This window comes from Labeo rohita, chromosome 9 (assembly GCF_022985175.1).
Source record: "Labeo rohita strain BAU-BD-2019 chromosome 9, IGBB_LRoh.1.0, whole genome shotgun sequence".
NCBI classification, from domain to species: domain Eukaryota; kingdom Metazoa; phylum Chordata; class Actinopteri; order Cypriniformes; family Cyprinidae; genus Labeo; species Labeo rohita.
In genome coordinates, this window is record NC_066877.1 from 7,600,584 (window position 1) to 7,619,537 (window position 18,954).

An 18,954-nucleotide genomic window follows, 5' to 3' on the forward strand; every position below is an offset into this window, starting at 1 on the left:
TCCACTATATGGAGAAAAATCCTGGAATGTTTTCCTCAAAAAACATAATTTCTTCATTTTATCAAAAATATCTTAATTTGTGTTCCAAAGATGAACGAAGGTCTTACGGGTTAAGAACGACATTTTAGATAACATGTCCTATAAGACAGCATACAGAAAATGTGTTTTTACTTAGTGTTTATCACTTTACATAAAACTATGCAGGCACACCAACACTAAATACCTCAGTAAAAGCAGGAGCTTGCTAATTTAAGGAGAACGTTATGCTCTCACACTACTGCATATGCTAATTCTTAAAACAAGGACATAAATCATAAAATGATGCCACTGATAGAGTAAGTGGTGTGTGTAGATATCATTGACACAAAACTCCATAACCAGCTAGTTCAAGTCAAGACATGTTTCCCTGAGCCTGAGGGAGGACATAGTTTGTCAGTTCAACTGACTAATACTCTTTTTAGAGGTCTGTAAACTGCAGGTGGGGATCCTCATAGGCTGTTACATGTCATTTTACTAACTGCTTTTTGATTTTCAGTGTAAAATACAAGCTGCCGCTGTACGTGTGTTAGCCTGAGGCAGAACCTACAAAACTGTAAAAAACAAAAAACAGTTTGTTGAGTCAACTTAAAATAATTTGTTAGCCTGCTGCCTTGAAATTTTAAGTTCATTCAACTCAAATAAGTTCAGTCAACTTGAAAAAGTCATAACTTAGATATTTAAGTTGACTAACCTAAAAATTTGGTTATATGTTGTCACTTAGTACAACTTAACATTTCAAAATGACTAAACGTTTTTGAGTTGGCTGAACTTAAAATTTTAAAGACAGCCAGGTAACAAATAATTTTAAGTTGACTCAACAAATAGTTTTTTACAGTGAACCTGGACTGATTTATTCTCTTTTTCCCTCCGTCAGGAGACTGTGGAGAAGATGAAGGCCAGCACCAAGGAGGTCTAAAACAGGACGGAGACACGAGGAGGGAGATGACGTGGACGAATTCCTCTCCTACTGATCACAATCAGGATTCCTGACATTATGTACTGTTAATGGAAGAATCACACCATTTTCTATAGATAGGTTATTACTTTTATTGCTATCCATACCGCATCTATTCTCTGGTTATTGTATGTCATGGTTTACTTTTCTACATAGCTTTTCACCATTTTGTACGTTCGTTTGTGTGTCTTCGAGTGCTGTAAATTGTTTGATTGTGTCACTCCAAACGGGCCTCAGCACTTTGTAACAGGGGCCCTTGTTTTATTCACTATTGTTTGATTTGATGTATTATTCTTTATACCATTTATTTGTTCGTCTATCTACAGTTATATGTGGAAATATGTATTTTTTTTTGATTGAGACAATGGCAATAGAAGAAGAAAAAAGAATAGGAAGGGGTTCGAGAGTGATGCTGAGAGAGCAAAACAACACGGGTTCATCCATCAAGCTTCAGAACAAAATATATCCTTCAGTCAGATAAAAATCGACACGCTAGAAAGAGCTTGACGGATATAAATGCAAACTAAATGAAGCTTATCATGGCCTCTCTCTCTTTCACTCTCATCTTGAAGGCAGTCATAGTCTTGAGACCTTTCGTAAAGGTGCTAATGTTAGTATTCCTCTGTTTGCTGCTTTGCTCTCTGGCTTTCGACGGTAGATTACGCTCGGTAGGACACGAACAGTAGAAGCAGAGACAGTGTGGCTCAGTGAGAGGGTTTTTAATATCATTATGGGAAAACCAACCCACCATGTTATTGCTACTTGACAAACATGCTTTTTCATGAGCGACTTCGATTAGAGCAGATCACCTCCATTAGTAGAAAACAGCTGCGCTTGAGCTTGTATTTATGTTAGTTGCTAGAGGCAGTTCATGCTGAAACTCTCACACTGTGCTCAGTCCTACCAAAAATGAACTTACAAGCCAGATTTGTAAAAAACTAAGAGAGCAGTTTGGCTCTCCAAGATGGGACTGAGTACAGATGGAGTGATCTGAAACCAAAGCCTGATGTTTAGGATGTTTAAATTGTTGTACGAAAACCTCCAGGTATACCACTACTCTGGACCCAGCAACTACTTTATACCTGTTACGTAAAATAACTGTCAGAATTAGAGAAGGATTAGAGTCGCTATTGCCTCTGTAGTGTAGTTGCATTCTTACCCACTTAAGAGAATTTGTGTGTATGTGTGCAAAATGCATTTGTGTGTTTGTGTGAGTGTGTGTTAGTTTGTTTAATGTCCACTAAATTCCACTAACAGTACGGATCCTTTGTGGTAATGAGTGCCTTATATATACAAACAGTGTGCCATGGATGAAGTGGCTTCTTCTGTAGGTATAAACCACCTAATATAGGACACAGTGCACATGAATTTTCCAGTATTATGGTAGACAACTAGCAATTGCCTTTTATATGTCTGTATGATTGTCTTATTCAATGGGGCAGAATTAAAACCTTTTATTGTAAAACCCTTGCTCTGTTTTATTCATATTTACATCTCTGGTTATTATTTGAAATGTAATTTGTGCTAATGTAATAATAAAAATAAAAGGTATGACCATTTGATAAGACTCACAAAAATGTATTATGATCGTTCATGTGGATTTTACTTTTTTTTTTTTTTTTTTGTTTTAAAAACCAGTTTGTATGTGGATTACATATTTCCTTAATTCAAAAGACATCGTAAAAAATGGTTACATGAGAGACATTTTTTGCTCAAAGATTTGTTTAAAAAGACATTTCATTATGTTTTAATGTATTTGTGTTAATCCATTTATTTTGTCATAATTTATCATTTCTACTCGGTTTTGGAGTCTTTACAACAGGAATTAGATGAGTTCAATGGTCAATAAAGTGCCATCAAATCACTGCTGATTAGTCACTTTTTCATCACTTTAAAGTTTAAGGCAGAAGTTTAAGTACAGTTTTCAATTTTAGTTTGTTGAATTTTAGTGAGGGTGAACAGGCCTGAAAGGTGTGCCATTAGACATATATGGGTCATTACAGAACTGGTTCAAACTGCTGTCCCACAATCAAAAAAACACACATTTAAAAAGCATTCAAGTATTCAAATCTTAAGTGTTTACTAAGATCCTTCTATTATCTATTGAAACCCACAATAATATTTAAAATATCAGAAAGCTTAATATATTTAAAATCATAATCTATTGGGCTTTTCAATTAGGAGGTGGCTGTCCCGAACCCTAACCCCTAAATTTCAACTTATGAAAATGATATTTAAATAATTTTAGTATTCTTTCCATTGTTTTTAAAAGTACCTTTTTGATTTTTTTAAAAAGTGAAGTTCAGAAATATTTATTTAATATTGTCTTTATAAATTATGAAACTTTATGTAAAGACTGACTTTTTAACTACACACCTACATTTATGATCAGGAAGTATTTATGTGTTATTCTCTCTAATAGCTACAAGGTGTGAGTAGATAAGCCCCATCATTTTGAGGTAAATGTGTCCAAAAGTCTGAAAAATCTGTGTGTAACTTTTTAGAAATGTCACTACCGAACAACTTTTTTCTATAATCAAACACACTTTTTTGGGAGTTATTCCATAGCATTTAGTTTAATTATGTGTAACACTGTTTAGAACTGTGCTAGCTAACCATGTGCTGATTAGCACCTTTGAGCTAGGTTTAGTTTAAAACCGTCACTACCGAAACAGTCACGAGTCACGACCAAGACATGTCAGCATTGTTTCAGTAGTGACAGGGAACACACAATCCTCATATTTGGGGGAAATAAACTAAATATTAAGTATTTTAAATATTAAGTATATATATAAGTAATTTAGTTTTAGCAGTGTTTTAGTATGCAAGTTAAAATTCTGTAATGTGATGTGGTCGCTACCAAAAATGTGCAGTCACTACCAAAACATGGGATGTTTTGTCAAGTTTACACTGTAAAAAATAAAAAATGCAATTTGTTGAGTCAGCTTAAAATAATTTGTTACCTTGCTACCTTACAATTTTAAGTTCAGTCAACTCAAATAAGTTTAATAAACTTGAAATATTAAGTTGTACTAAATAACAACTTAGATATTTGTGTTTGCTAAACTTAACAGATGGGTAAGTAACCCAGCTGCCTTAAAATTTGAAGTTGATTCAACTCAAATATCTAAGTTGTCACTTGGTAAAATTTAACATTTCAAGTTGAATAAACTGTTTTTGAGTTGACTGAACTTAATATTTTAAGGCAGCCAGGTTACAAATTATTTGAAGTCGACTCAACAAATTGTTTTTTACAGTGTACTTAGTATATAAGTTTTTGGTTCAATGTATATTCAAACTGATGAATCCATAACTTTGATAGTTGTCCTCTTACCTCTAATTTACCTTTAAAAAATGTAATAAAATATCAACAACAAAAAAACATAATTACATATATATATATATATATATATATAGCCTATTATATTTACAATGTAGATGTAAGCCAAATCTTATTTATCTTATTTTATTTCAGCTTCATTTCAGTTGCTATTTTAATACATTTATCTATAGCAAACACTAGTTTCTGGGAAAAAGCAATTACAAAACATGATTGGACAAATATCCGCATTCAAGTGCAGCCTTGTAAAAAGAAATCAATCTGTGAAAAATAAACAGGCATATTTATGAAAGCTCTATACCATCTGGAACTGTCCGTGTAGATAAAACAGATGATCGATAGGTTAAGCAAAGAAACTCACTGACTTCTTATATAATGAAATCTAAGCTGTGCTTGCATAACCACCAAAAAGAACCCTAAAAACTAAAGAAAATAAATAATTTAATTTCACGGATTTTAAAGAGAAGAGACTGGACATGTCGATCTTAGAGAGAAGAAGGGAAAGTTTGCTCGGGTTATTTGTATTATAAAACATGTTAGGCAACGTATAGAGTTCACTGTTTTTCTCTCGCTAGTTCTAGTAAAGGGTTAATACAATCAGGCGGAGCCAAACGCCAGTTTAGCCCCGAAACATGAATGTTAAATAGTGAACGCTTCACAGACCGTCTTTGATAACTGTAATGTGTGAATGCTGCCATTAGGCCGAATAATTTAGGTTACACATGGACGTTCGGGACGCTTGGCGTTGGGAGTAAACTCAGTCGAAGTGTCTGGAAACAGCTTGAGGCAGAAGAAGCGGGTCTCTTTTGCGTTATCGGCTACTAAAATGGAGGGTTTTGAAGGAGCCTGCAGCAGCGAGGGTGTTTTAGATCTGTCCCGTTTGAATCTAAACAATAATAGTTTAGACACGGTCAGCGATAAACGTCGGAAAGACACGAAACAACTGTACCTGTGTTACAACCGAATGACGAATCTGCCCGAGTCCGTCTCTTTATTCTCTAACCTGGAGTTTCTCGACATCAGTAACAACACGTTGTCGGTCATCTGCGAGGACATCACCCGACTGACTAAACTCAAAACGCTCATAGCCAAGAATAACCGTTTAAATGAGTTTTCTCTGCCCAAAGACTTTGGCTCTCTGCAGCTGGAAGTGTTAAACTTTAGTGGAAACCGGTTTGAGGAGATGCCGAGCCAGTGTCTGCAGCTGCTGCGACTACAGTCACTGTCGCTGGGAGGAAACAGACTGAAGAGCATCCCAGCAGAGATTGATAGTCTCGCCAGGTAATACACGAACATCTACACACACCTTGGCTGTCTCAAAACATTGCTAGTAGCAGGGTTGCCAGATTTTCACAACAAAACCTGCCCAATTGCTACTTAAAACTAGTCCAGTCGTGTTTCGGGAGGGTCCCCGGTAAAAGTCACATTCCAGGGGCAAAATATCACGTTATTGTTGTCGCTTCAACCCGCGGAAACAGTGATAAAGTAGCCCAGATTTGCTGGAAAACCGTGGTCTTGGCAACACTGGCGAGTAGTGATGTCAAACGATTAATCGTGATTAATCGCATTCAAAATATACTTTTGGTTTACATGGCCTAATATATGTGTGTACTGTGTATATTTATTATGTAAATATGCACAGATACATGTATATATTTAAGAAAAATGTTTATATATTAAAATATTTATATATAGTATAGTTATATGTATATATTTGCATATGAAAATATGTAAAAAATATATACTGTATGTGTGTATATTTACATAACAAATATACCCAGTATGCACACACATATTATAAAACAAAAACTTTTATTTTGGATGCGATTAATCGTTTGACAGCACTAGTAGGGATCTTCGAGGAAGCTACTCTTTAGAGGAATGCCATACGTCAGGTTTCCTCTGTGTAATTAAAGTCTAATGATTAGATTAGCTTAACTTTCTAGGTCAGTGTAATTTTATATCTCCTAATATGATGGACGAAATAGCAAACTTATTATTTTGCAAATATAGAAATGATACCATTATCTAATTTTCACATAATTTCACTACACTGAGCAGATGTTGTCAACTTTGCCATGTACATGCGCCAACTTTCTAGTCACATAATGACGTCATACTTCAGGAAGTGACATCATTTTAGGTGGGAAAGACAGTAAATAGTAGGGCTGCACAATAAATCGCATAAATCATAGCTTGTCAGTGATTTGCGGCTCCAGCTGAACACACGTGATGGAGATTTACTACTAATCAAAGTACTGGCTTTACTGACTAAACGTGCCTGGTTATTTGATTTAACACATGGAAAATCACATCCTTGTGGCGTCATCTGTAATATTTAACAAAAGATACATTACATACAAAATAGTAAAATGTTAGTAATCTAAATGATGCCTAATTAAGACCAAAAATAAGCTTGATCATTGTCTGAGTAACTTATAATTTAAGAATCTGAATTCGACCAGAGTATATATCTAAAGTTACAGAGTTACAGAGTCTGTATAACAGGAATGGCCCTGCTGATGTGTAGGTTGACCGATTATGGATGTTTCAGGTGTTGAAAATGGCAATTACTGGTTATTTGACAAAAGATGAGGAGCGAATGTGTTGTGCGAAAGCAGCTGTTCTGACTGTGTCATGATGGACTTATGAAAGTCACAACAGCTGATTACACAACAGTAGGGATTTTGAGAGGTGTGTGAAGCCGGATATGAAGTCAGCAGAAGTTACCCAACTTGTCCAAAAGCATGACTGGTAATAGATTTTCTAAAAAAAATAATATGACCTGTGATCAGTCACAGATAATTTATAGATTAAACCAGAAAAAGGACTCATCTTTCATCTTTAATTTATTAGGGACTCTAATATTCCATTCTGGATGTATGTCCCATACTAATACACAGGCTTTCTATGCTGCACCAAAGAAGTACAAGAGAATAAAACAGCAGAGGAATGTGAAATAGGCTTGACAATTCATCAGTTAATAACTGGGAATGTAACATGCTGTGATTCTGCTGCAAAGCAAATCATTATGTTCCAGCTGATGCAACTTTAGAAGTGCATGATCCAAAAGGCAAGGCTGCCTTTTTCCATTTATACCTTGTGCTCTGAACAAAGTGCATTGAGTGCAAAAAAGAGGTCATGTTGACGATTATCTTCCTCTGTTCTCTTCATATGTCAGCTTCTTTAGAGTATTCCTGAGTTCTTTCTCAGTACTTCTGTCACAGTGCCAACTAAACGGTGTCCTGAACAGTCGGGACACCCACACAAAATGGGTCTGCACTAGGACCCAGGGGATATAGCCGTTTTAAGTGTAGCTTGTATGCTGTCAGTTCTCTGCTACAGTGCTTTAGGTGATCTTATTCTCAGTATATAATATTAAAAAGTTTATAGCTTCACATTTGATTACTTGCATGTTTTTACTAAATGATCAAAGGCAATATGAGATTTAAAGGGATAGTTCACCCAAAATAATCTGAGAGCTTTCTGACCCTGCATAGACAGCAATGCAACTGACACATTCAAGGCCCAGAAAGGTAGTAAGGACATCATTAAAATAATCCATGTAACATCAGTGGTTCAACCGTAATGTTATGAAGCTACGAAAATAGCAAAGAAAACAAAAATAACAACTTCATTCAACAGTTTCTTCTTTCAATTTGTATTTTTATTTAAATCAGGCACTGAGAGTAAAAATTGTCATATCGTTTAGCCGATTAAATCATACTGCATAAAATAGTAGTAGTAGTCTATAGATTTGTCTAGTTTCCAGTTTTCAGTTCTTTTTTTGTGATGTTGTGATTTATCTCGAAGTTGGTTCATGTGGTTCAAGGCTTGGAAGTGTTTACAAGTTCTCTGCCTAATCTTTGTTTACCAAATACCTGCTTCCTTATGCTGGCAAGTTTATTCCAGATCTTATCAATATTGTCTTAATTATTAGTCACGTGCATATTAATAAACACCTTTTGTGATGTCAAGGAAATTGAATTACCAGAGTGTGACTCACAGTCCACCACCCCAAAGGTTGATGATTAAGTGATTGTGGCAATGACTGATATGGGAAATACTAGACAACATCATATACAGTCTGCAGCTGTAGGATCTGAAGGATCATGTGACTGAAGACTGGAGTAATGATGCTGAAAATTCAGCCTTGCATCATTTAAAATATATTGAATTATAAAACACTTATGATCAAATAAATGCAGCCTTTGTGAGTAGGAAATTCTTCCTATAACTTTTGAATGGTAGTGCACTTATAATACAAGTATCATCTGCTTATCTTGAAATCCAGTTGTAATGTCATGACAGTAAAGTGCTTCTTTTCGGCCAACCACAGAAAAGTCTCTGATTTGGGCTTTGGCTCATGCTGAGACAGTGAAAGTGAATAGGAACTCTCAGAGAGGATCAGTTTGCCATGAGGCCTCAGTAGAGCCGTGCTGAAACCGTGTCTCTGCTGAGGCCGACTTGGCTGCGAGCCATCCCATCATAAAGAGATGTGCCCTGTTGGCCCACATTACACTCAGAGTTGGTCCTTTTCAAGAAATCTGGGCCTCTTTTCCCTTTGCCATCTCTGCCTGCTGTGGTAATTGTAGAGACTAAGCCGAGATGGGCTGGTGAAGGGAATGAGGTATTAAAGTAAAAATGAATGCCTCTCTTCAGGGACGACAACAAATGGACAAAGTGGCCAGTAGGGTAAAACGGTAGAAGATCTCTCACTCCTGTGCTCTCAGCGACTCATTCTTTTGTAGAAGAAGAATCCCTTTTCATTTCCGTGGGGTTTGAAAAATGTTTCAATAAAGATTCCAAGCTATAAACTAAATCAGCTGTAAGTCAGCTGTGATGAATCACAATGTCACAAACTTTCCTTCGAGGCAAACAAGACAAAGGTACAAAACTATGTACTTAAACTAGTCATCCCATAGAGTAGTGGACGTGTGTTGTCTAGGCTGGAAGTGTTTGTGACACGACACACAGGATGTTTGCAGAAGATATCTTCTTTATCGTGAAACATTGATCTGTATTGGCTTAAAAACAGCTAAAGGCTAAACGATTTCCTCATAGCTGTTTTTTGCATGATTGCATTTCCTCACTGGAAGGCTTCCTTACCAAGTTAAAGAAACTTCCACTTTATCCTATATCAGTGGCAGTAACCATAGCGCAGAATTACTGTTGGTTTTTAATGTACTTTAACACAGTTGTTCTTATTACAAAGATGGGCCATATAGAGGACACTGGCAAACTTCCAGGGGGGCCCAAATAAGTAAGATTATTTAAGTTTAGTTACAGTATACAGTATATTAATATGTTCTTACTGTTATTTTGTCACTGTTTTGACTTTTTTTTTTTTTTGCTTATATATTTATAATATTTCTTTCTTTTTCTAGCTTAGAGCTGTTGTATCTGGGCGGTAACCTGATCTCCTCCATCCCTGCTGAACTAGCTAACTTACCCTGCCTAAATTACCTAGTTTTGTGTGATAATCGCATCCAGAGTGTCCCACCTCAACTCAACAAGTAAGTCTGAGATATTGCGTAAATTCTTGCTAACAAAATGTCCTTTAGGGCAAAAAAAGCTGTTGTTTTGTCAGTTTTACATACATTCTAAATCATAAACATCTAAAAGACATCTGTCTATTTGACATCTGATAGGAAACGTCCTACCCAGATAGCACATGTACGTCTGCAAGATGTCTGTTAAAGATGTCTTGATCTGGAAAGCATCTGCTGTGTACAAACATCTGACAGACATCTGTAAAATGTCAGTTTTACATACATTCTAAATCACAAACATCTTAAAGACATCTAATAGATGTCTATTTGACATCTGATAGGAAACGTCCTACCCATATAGCACGCGTACGTCTGCAAGATGTCTGTTAAAGATCTCTTGATCTGGAAAGCATCTGCTGTGTACAAACATCTTAAAGACATCTAATAGATCTCTATTTGACATCTGATAGGAAACGTCCTACCCAGATAGCACGCATATGTCTGCAAGATGTATGTTAAAGATCTCTTGATCTGGAAAGCATCTGCTGTGTACAAACATCTTAAAGACATCTAATAGATCTCTATTTGACATCTGATAGGAAACGTCCTACCCAGATAGCACGCATATGTCTGCAAGATCTGGAAAGCATGTATTAATATTCTATGATATATTACAATACTTAGTAGTAATTTTAGTAAGTAATATTAATAAAAGGAATATTAAAATGTTTCTATAAAATGTCTATTCTGCTGTTCTTTCCTCCTTCACAGGCTCCATTCCCTGCGCTCTCTTAGTCTGCATAATAACCTGTTGACGTATCTTCCGAGAGAGATTCTGAGCCTAGTGCATCTTCAGGAGCTCAGTCTCAGAGGCAATCCTTTGGTCGTACGCTTCGTCAAGGACATGACCTATGATCCCCCGTCACTTCTGGAGTTGGCTGGCCGAACCGTCAAAAGCAAGAACCTCCTTTACTCGCATAAAGACCTCCCAAGCCATCTTGTCAACTACCTAGACATGGCCAGCAAGTGCCCCAACCCCAAGTGTGCAGGTGGGAGAAGAAACAAGAGATAAAGACAAGCTTATATAGATATACTGTACTTATAAACTGAAAGTATCTAGAGAGTTCTAAATCAATGAAAGTCATTTATATATTTAATTCATGTTTATTGTTAAAGGGCTTTTCATAATACATCTTGTTTAGAAGCAGCTTTACAGAAAAATGCTTGTGTCAATGTGAAAATTAGGGCGTATTCTTTTATCATCTAGAGATGAATCAATGTCTACATGGCAGTAATGTAGAGGAATATGTTATTACATGTTAAGTGGTTAGTTAAAGTCATGTACTTATTTAGGCAGACACAACCTGCTAAGCAGGAGTTTTTTTTTTGTTTTTTTTGTTTTTTTAGTGATATACAATATAAGGATAATATTTGACAGTTTTGAATGTTGATCATATATAGAATGATCATATAGAATAATTTGCTCTTATTTAAAGGAATAGTTCACCCCCAAATTAAAATTGTCATAATTTACTCATCATTTGAAACCTGTATGATCTTCCAAACATGATTTTTAAAAAATATTATATAAAATGTCATTTATTTTGTCCCTTCTTTGAAAGTTCACGCAACCAACATTTTTAAGCTTAAAGAAATTGTAAAAGTAATCACGTGAATTGAGCAGAGCCAGGTCTTCTAAAGAAACGTAATTGCTTTATATGATAAACATTTAATTTAGGCTTTTATTTACATTTAAATATTAATCAACACATATACATACGATAGAGTCACATTTCATGTTGATTTGTAGTCTTTTCAATAGGAATCCATACGATTGGGAATTTCACATAAGGGCAAAATGTTTCTCAACAAGTTCGAGTTTGTCGCAAGTTGGATTTGCCGCATTAACCAACATAACTACAAAAACCTACGAAATTTCGTTCATGTGACAACACCTATAGAGCATGTCAAATGTGTGTGCTTAAACTGCTCAATTGATATGGATCAAGTATACAAGAACTCTTAAAAAAAAAAAAAAAAAAAAAAAAAAATGGTTTGGTGGTATGGACTTTTGGTTTTAGGAACCGAAATCTCTCCCCAGATAGCATGCGTACGTCTGCAAGATGTCTGTTAAAGATCTCTTGATCTAGAAAGCATCTGTTGTGTACAAACGTCTGAGAGATGTCTGTAAGATGTCTGTAAGATGTCAGTTTTACATGCATACTAAATCACAAACATCTTAAAGACATCTAATAGACGTCTATTTGACATCTGATAGGAAACGTCCAATAGATGTATTACAGATGAGCAAACACTCTAAAAAATATGTCTTTTAGACGTAAATGCAGACGTTAAATAGACGTCTCTGTGATGTATGTGTGCTATCAGAGTATAGATATATTGCAGATAAGCAAACACTCTAAAAAATGTTAATGCAGACATCAAATAGATGTCTCCAAGATGTACGTGAACTCTGCTATTCTTTTAGATTTGGGTGAGTTTTCAGTCTTTATTTTTACCATTAGCGTGAATGGGCCTTTAGTCAATTAAAAAGCTTTTCTAACCACGGTATATCTCTTCACCTCATTCCCAGGTGTTTACTTTGACTCATGCGTTCGTCACATCAAGTTTGTGGATTTCTGTGGGAAGTATCGCCTGCCCTTGATGCACTACCTGTGCTCCCCAGAATGCACCTCTCCCTGCAGCTCCAACCCTCAGAGCGACGCTGACTCAGACGATGACAACAGCGTGCCTGCCGATCGCCTTCAAAGAGTCCTGCTAGGATAACCTCGCTCACCCCGCACACGTCGTCTTCTCTCTCACTTACAGTGTTATCAGCAAGAACATTGAACTTTACAGCCAGCTGGCTTGAAAACCTCTCAGCTGAAGCCAAATCTTATTGCCAAGTGATTGAGCAAGTGGCATTCTGGGAAAGACATCTGCAGATAGTTTCTCTACAAAGGCCTTGCTTTGCAAAGGCAAAATCAAAAACACTGGCGGTTCAGAATAGTTGTTAGTTATATTAACTAAGATGCCTTGGTCATCAGTCTGTTTAGCTCTTGCACTTTTGTAATATTTAGAAAATGCAGTTTAGGTACATGCATATCTTTTGCTTGGCAATAGTTTGCTTTGTCTCTCGAAGGAGAGCGCTAACTTAATTTTTTCATTATACGCACAAAGATTTACTGTGAATAAGGAAAAATAAACATTGGGAACACTTAACCTTTTTAGGTTTGTGAGAGGTTTAGAAAAAAGTTTGTAACTGCGTGGCCTGCAGCACTGTAAAACAGTGCTACATCTTCAAAAACGTGCTTGTGTCGGCAAAATATCTTGTTTCAGCTTTCATGTTAGTATTGAATTCGCTGACACTCTGCAGTTGCATTCAAAAACTGGGGCAGCATCTAAAATCTTGAGATAAACAGTGACAAAGGTCACTAGTCAGTTTGTTTTGAAGGTTAATTCTTCATTCTGCATTAATATAAAATATATGATATTGTTACAGAGCCAATGGACAAATTTGTGAAGTGTTTGTGGCATTTCTTTTTAAACTGAAATTTTCCAGACTTTTTTATAAACTCGCTCACTTTTTTAGTTTCTTCACATGTGCCTTACACTTTTAGGCTTAACCAATATTGACTATGCAAATAACTGATGCAATCATTATTTCACAGAGTTTTAAAATTCATATCTAAGGCTTTTATACTAAATAATCTTTTATGATATTTTCTTTACATGAGTGACAAGATAGAATGTATTTTATTTAATATGATGAAGGCAGATTTGCATAACATTCACTCCTCTAATGGTTTGTAAAAATGTATTTGCACTTCTTATGTAGAGTACTATAATAAAAATAATAATAGTCATTTGTGTATGGGTCAGTTTTTTTTAAATTAATGTTGCATGTTTTTCTGGAATTAAGTCAGATTTCACAACATATCTACAGTCCTGTTGTATACAAATCTTGATATTTAACAGAATTACTAGTGAAACCGAACCAAACTTTTCATTACCATGGTGTTTTGAGCATGAATGCGACACAAAATCTCCCTTTATTCTATAGTTTCAGCTTAGGAATATTTGTTCATTTTTGTATGTCTGTGTAATGCCAAAGATCTACAGCGATACCTCCGAAGACAGTATCATAAAACAAGTTTAATACAGTCTTGAGCTGATTTTTGTTATAGTGTATGATCCACTGTAACAAAAAATTTGGACAGGCCCATTTTTTTTAAACGACCCCATTATAGCTTCCCAAAGGGTAAATTTCAGAGTTGATAGTTTGACCATTTTTTTTTTTATTAATATTATTGATATTCACTCTCCAGAGAATCTTTTTTTTTTGCTCTGGTTTGGTTCAGATCTACTTATTTTGCATCGTCAATAGCGGTGTGCGCTTGCACTGTATCTGGGCAGGTCACTTCTGGTCTTCATTCCTTGGCCATACTGCAGATACATTAGGCCACAGCATTGAAGGACCTCAGAGAGCTGCGTACAGTGATCAACCTCTTCCTCTGGTACCCCTTTTCCACCAAGGCAGTTTGAGTGCTGGTTCGAAGCCAGAGTCTAGTTTAAAATCAGTTCTTTGTTATTCGACCCCCAAAGCACCAGCTCTGTACCAGAAAAGGTGGTTTGTAAGTAGCTTTGGTGTTGTGCTCCAGTTTGTCTGTGCAGCGCCGATGCACTCTAGCCCGTGTAAAAAAAGGCAAACCGGTTCTTAGAAGGCTCGCTAGTCAAACCAAGTCAGAATTGGCAATAGCACTGGCTCGGAACTAGCACCTGGTTCATGCTGGTGGAAAAGGGACATGGGTCACCAAAGTCACGGCGAAAGCCCTCGATCTGTCAGTAGCCACAGGAGCATGACCTGTGGTCTGATTTTGTGGAGATTAAGGAGGCCAAGAAGGTGATGTTTTTTAACACCCCTATTTCCCAAGCAGGACTGTTTGAGGAAGCGGTGGAGGCCTTTACCCAGAAGTTTATGGACGTGAAGAAGCAGATAAAGGGTGCTCACCACACCTCGCCCACTCCATGGCCACTGAGGTCATAGTCAACCCATTGCTGCCACCCAGTGGCACCCCCTGCTGCTGACCCAGCTCCACTAGTGTGATCTCAATGCCAGAGACTGCAGAAGAAAATGGGTCTGCCTTCTGCTAACATGATGGAGGACATTGCCAAAGAATTCTAAGCATCCCTGAGGATGATGGTCCAGCAAATGGTCAGTTGCTAAATGCCTGCCATCCAGCCCAAAAGATGGCACGCACCACATTTATTACCCTGGTGGAGGGCCAGGACGGAGCAATTTCTGTTAGAGTTTTGGTTTAATTTTGAAGGAGAAGTGATGTCACTAAAGAGAGTAATATTGTTCATCCACTGCACATTACACCTGTAAATGATGTCAGTGGTTCTCATGGACATGATGGTCATGCATTGAGCACCAGCGATGCAATATCAATAGGGGCTTTTGCACTTTGTAGTTCTAGAAACTAGGAACTAGCCAGTATGGTGGTGAGAACCAATTTTCCCCTCTGTCTGTTTTCCTGGTTGCATTCGCACCAGCAGCAGGAACACTGAAGCGGCTGACAGTGACGGCTTTATTCGCAACATTTACAAATGTCAACAACCAGTGAATAGAGGATGCCATGTTTGGAGTTATTTTTGTTGTGGGTCTTGTGATAGCAGAGATGGAATGTAAACACACAATTTACACACTTGAAAGAGCATGAAAATTTGACTAAGTCTCCTATGACAACTTGCAGTGCTCATCAAGGCTGAGACAAGAGCACAACGCTGCAGACAAAAGGTAGATAAATGTTGTTTTCACTGTTCCATGTTCGTAAAGTAAATATTTTTACACATCTATTTAAAAAAGCTGGGTAGTCAGCGTTTTGTATGTGTTTGGCCAAGCAGCGTACACTTGTACGTCACTAATAGTCCCTACAGAACTGTTTTAGAATCTATTCTTGAGTAGGAGCTAATTTAGTTTCCCCAAATGAAGTTCTTAGAACAACAAGTTCCTAGTTCCTGCGGAGTGAACATCCCAAAAAGCGAGAACTTCCACCAGTAGTTCTAGAAACTATGAAATGGTTCCTCCGGTTCCCCTCATGGATGTGAATATTTGCCTTTAGGTGCTGTCCAGCAACAACGCATGTAGCCTTAAAGGGATATTTTCACTAAAAATGAAAATTCTGTCATTAATTACTCACTCCATGTCATTTGAACCCCGCAAGACCTTCATTCATCTTCGGAAGACAAATTACGATATTTTTGTTTAAATCCGAGAGCTTTCTGTCCTTGCATAGACAGCAACGTAACTGTCAAGGCCCAGAAAGGTAGTAAAGACATCATTAAAATAGTCCATGTGACATCAGTGGTAATATTATGAAGCTACGAGAATACTTTTTGTGCGCTAAGAAAACAGAAACAATGAATCAAAATTAGTACAACATCCACAATTTAACTGAAATAAGGGATTAAATTAATAAAATGTTTCCATACATTAATAAGTCATGAGAATTCATTCTTACATCATTGCCAAGATACTTATTTCTCCATCTGTATGTTAAGTACATAAATCATCCTCCAATTCCTCAATGAATACTTTTTACTCACTGCTTCTGGCTAACATTTTGTTTGCGAAGTCTGCACTTTTCTGAACATATTCAGTGTGATTACCTGCTGCTTCTCTAAACTCGAACTTATGTGTAAAAAATCTTCCATTCAAGGTATCATTGAAATTTAAATGTGTTTTAGTTGGCAAGATTGATTCCCCTCAGAATCCATTAGCCAGACACTTGTCAGTTCAGATGGTCATGGAGAGATTCAGCATTTGGCACACAGGACTGAGTTCCTGCATTTGCATATGAAAGCCATCTCATCACTACCACTGAATACAGAGGGACTTTCTTTTCACCTTCCAAATTCAGTTTTGTTCTATACAGGACACTCTTTATTTGAAGGAGAAAGACCTGGTAACACAAATTGATGCCACTCTTTTTTCACTTTATTCTGTCTTGCTTTCACTCCCTGAGGGTTGGCTGATCCTTGATGGGTTTTGAGGGACAGATGTGTTATTTGTCCTGCAGTTTGTTTGACCACTGCAGTTTGTTTGAACACTTGTTAGGAGCTCAAAGCCCCATGGCACCCTACTGACAGCACATTCAAAGTGTCTCTCCTCACTCCAGAGCTCCTCAATATACACCCATGTGAGCTCTGAGATGTCGCTTTCTCATAGCTTGCACATTTGCTTAATGGTAGATGCTTCTTTTCACATCTTTTATCTCTCCTCTAGTGTTCGTTACTTTGAGAGTAAACAATTCATATTAATACTGGAGTTCAGACACACCTCTAAATATCTTGCTACAAATTTAGCGAATAGAATGTCTATTAGCTTGAAACAGGGATTGCTAAACCTTTCATAATCATATAGTTAGAATCATATGATCAGTCTTAAAGGATTAGTTCAGTTCCAGAATAAAAAATTCCTGATAATTTACTCAAAAAAAAAAAAAAAAAAAAAAAAGGAAAACATTCCAGGATTTTTTTTCATATAATGGACTTCAATGGCAGCCAACATGTTGAAGGTCTAAATTTCAAAGGGTTCAACACCATCCCAGCTGAGGAATAAGGGCCTTATCTAGAAAAAAAAAAAAATTATATACTTTTTAACCACAAATTATTGTCCAGCACTAGCTCAACTTCACGCATTATGTAATCACATTGGAAGTACTGACCCAGTGTTTACAAAGCGAACATGCAAAAAAAGTCAAACACCCTTTACATAAAAAGGTAAAACAAAGATGTCAGACGATTTTGAAGATGGAGGAGAAAATGAGTTGGAGTTTTTCGCTCTGCCCTACCTTTACGAAGTACACTGATGAAGAACTAACCACGTGTGGCTTTTCCAACATGATTACATAATGCATGAAGTTGTAGGCACGCATCGCAAAGCTAGTGCGAGATGAACATTTGTGTTTTTTTTTTTTTAGAAAATGTCTAATCATTTCTCTAGATAAGACCCTTAATCCTTGACTGGGATCATGTAGAGCCCTTTGAAGCTGCTTTGGATCTTCAATCCATTGATCTTCACTGAAGTCCGCTATATGGAATTTGGATTTTTTTCCTCAAAAAAACTTAATTTCTTTGACGCAACCCATCTAAAGGATTATAAACGCCACAAAATAAGTCTTAAATGTTAATAGAGGTGCAACAGCATGTTAATATATATGTTTTCGATGCAGAGTGCAAATGCTTTTGCATTTATTTGTGTTGTTAACTCAATGGGAGCAAAATTAAACTGTCTAAACAGAACCTAAAGTTCACTCTCTCCCCTCTTTCCCCTCTGGTCCACAGTGCACCACGCCTACTTTTGCAGCATTTTTCAAAACTGTGGTGAGAACTAACCAGTGCTGAAACAGGGGACCCTTTAAAATCTCACTGCCCTGTGTCTCACATTTTAAATGCATGGCTGTTTATGGAACTTTTATTTATTTATTTATTTTTTCTTGAGCTATCCCTTTAAAGCATGACACTCTGTAATCAATTTAAGAGTTCTGAGGGCAGTAAATAAAGGGTATGGGATGTTTTGATTAAAGGTCAAAGGTTAAAAAAGGCCTCATAAATAATGAAACATTCACTGAGCTTCGTAATACACAGACAACACATTGAACACTCCATAAAGTCCTATGTGTGTAGTAGCTACCTGACCACAGGAATGTGCATGCAGACAGCTGTGTGGGTGTCTGAGGTTTAGTCTTCACATCTTAAAGGATAATATATCTTTCTGAGGAAAGACCAACGAAACCTTCACTCTGTAATTTAAAAATTCAAAATCTTCCTCATACCAATACACACTTAAATCCTGTGAAACTGAAAATGCGTGCGGCTGATTAAAAAAAAAACAGAAAAAGTATGGGAAAATGTGTAAAGTTAATTAAGCAATGGCTGGGGATGAGTTAGTAGATGTACGTAGCATGCGTGCATGTATCTGTATAGCTGCAATTACTTGCAACCTGAGACGCATGAAAGATGCCAGGATGAAATTGAAGCATTCGTATTTAACTGGTTGTAAGTTGAGAGCTGTGAACAAAGTTTAGCGTTGTACAATGTCAGGCTCTCACTCTACAGAGAAC

At 36.8% G+C, this 18,954-nt stretch overlaps 2 protein-coding genes across 3 annotated transcripts in view; both read left to right on the forward strand.

Moving 5' to 3' along the window:
* The window catches only part of fstl1b (follistatin-like 1b), a 59,403-nt gene extending 56,542 nt beyond the window's left edge, over window positions 1-2,861 (forward strand). For both annotated transcript variants that reach the window (XM_051119249.1, XM_051119248.1), the window contains exon 11: window positions 914-2,861. In XM_051119249.1, the coding sequence (XP_050975206.1) occupies window positions 914-955 (42 nt within the window). In that variant the 3' untranslated portion in view covers window positions 956-2,861. The remainder of the gene's footprint in view (window positions 1-913) is intronic.
* Window positions 2,862-4,902: 2,041 nt separating this feature from the next.
* On the forward strand, window positions 4,903-13,692 carry lrrc58b (leucine rich repeat containing 58b). Its single transcript, XM_051119768.1, has 4 exons — window positions 4,903-5,615; window positions 9,722-9,850; window positions 10,598-10,875; window positions 12,420-13,692. Exons 1-4 carry the CDS (start codon window positions 5,161-5,163, stop codon window positions 12,611-12,613), a joined length of 1,056 nt encoding a protein of 351 aa, XP_050975725.1. The 5' UTR covers window positions 4,903-5,160; the 3' UTR covers window positions 12,614-13,692.
* Window positions 13,693-18,954: the final 5,262 nt, after the last annotated feature.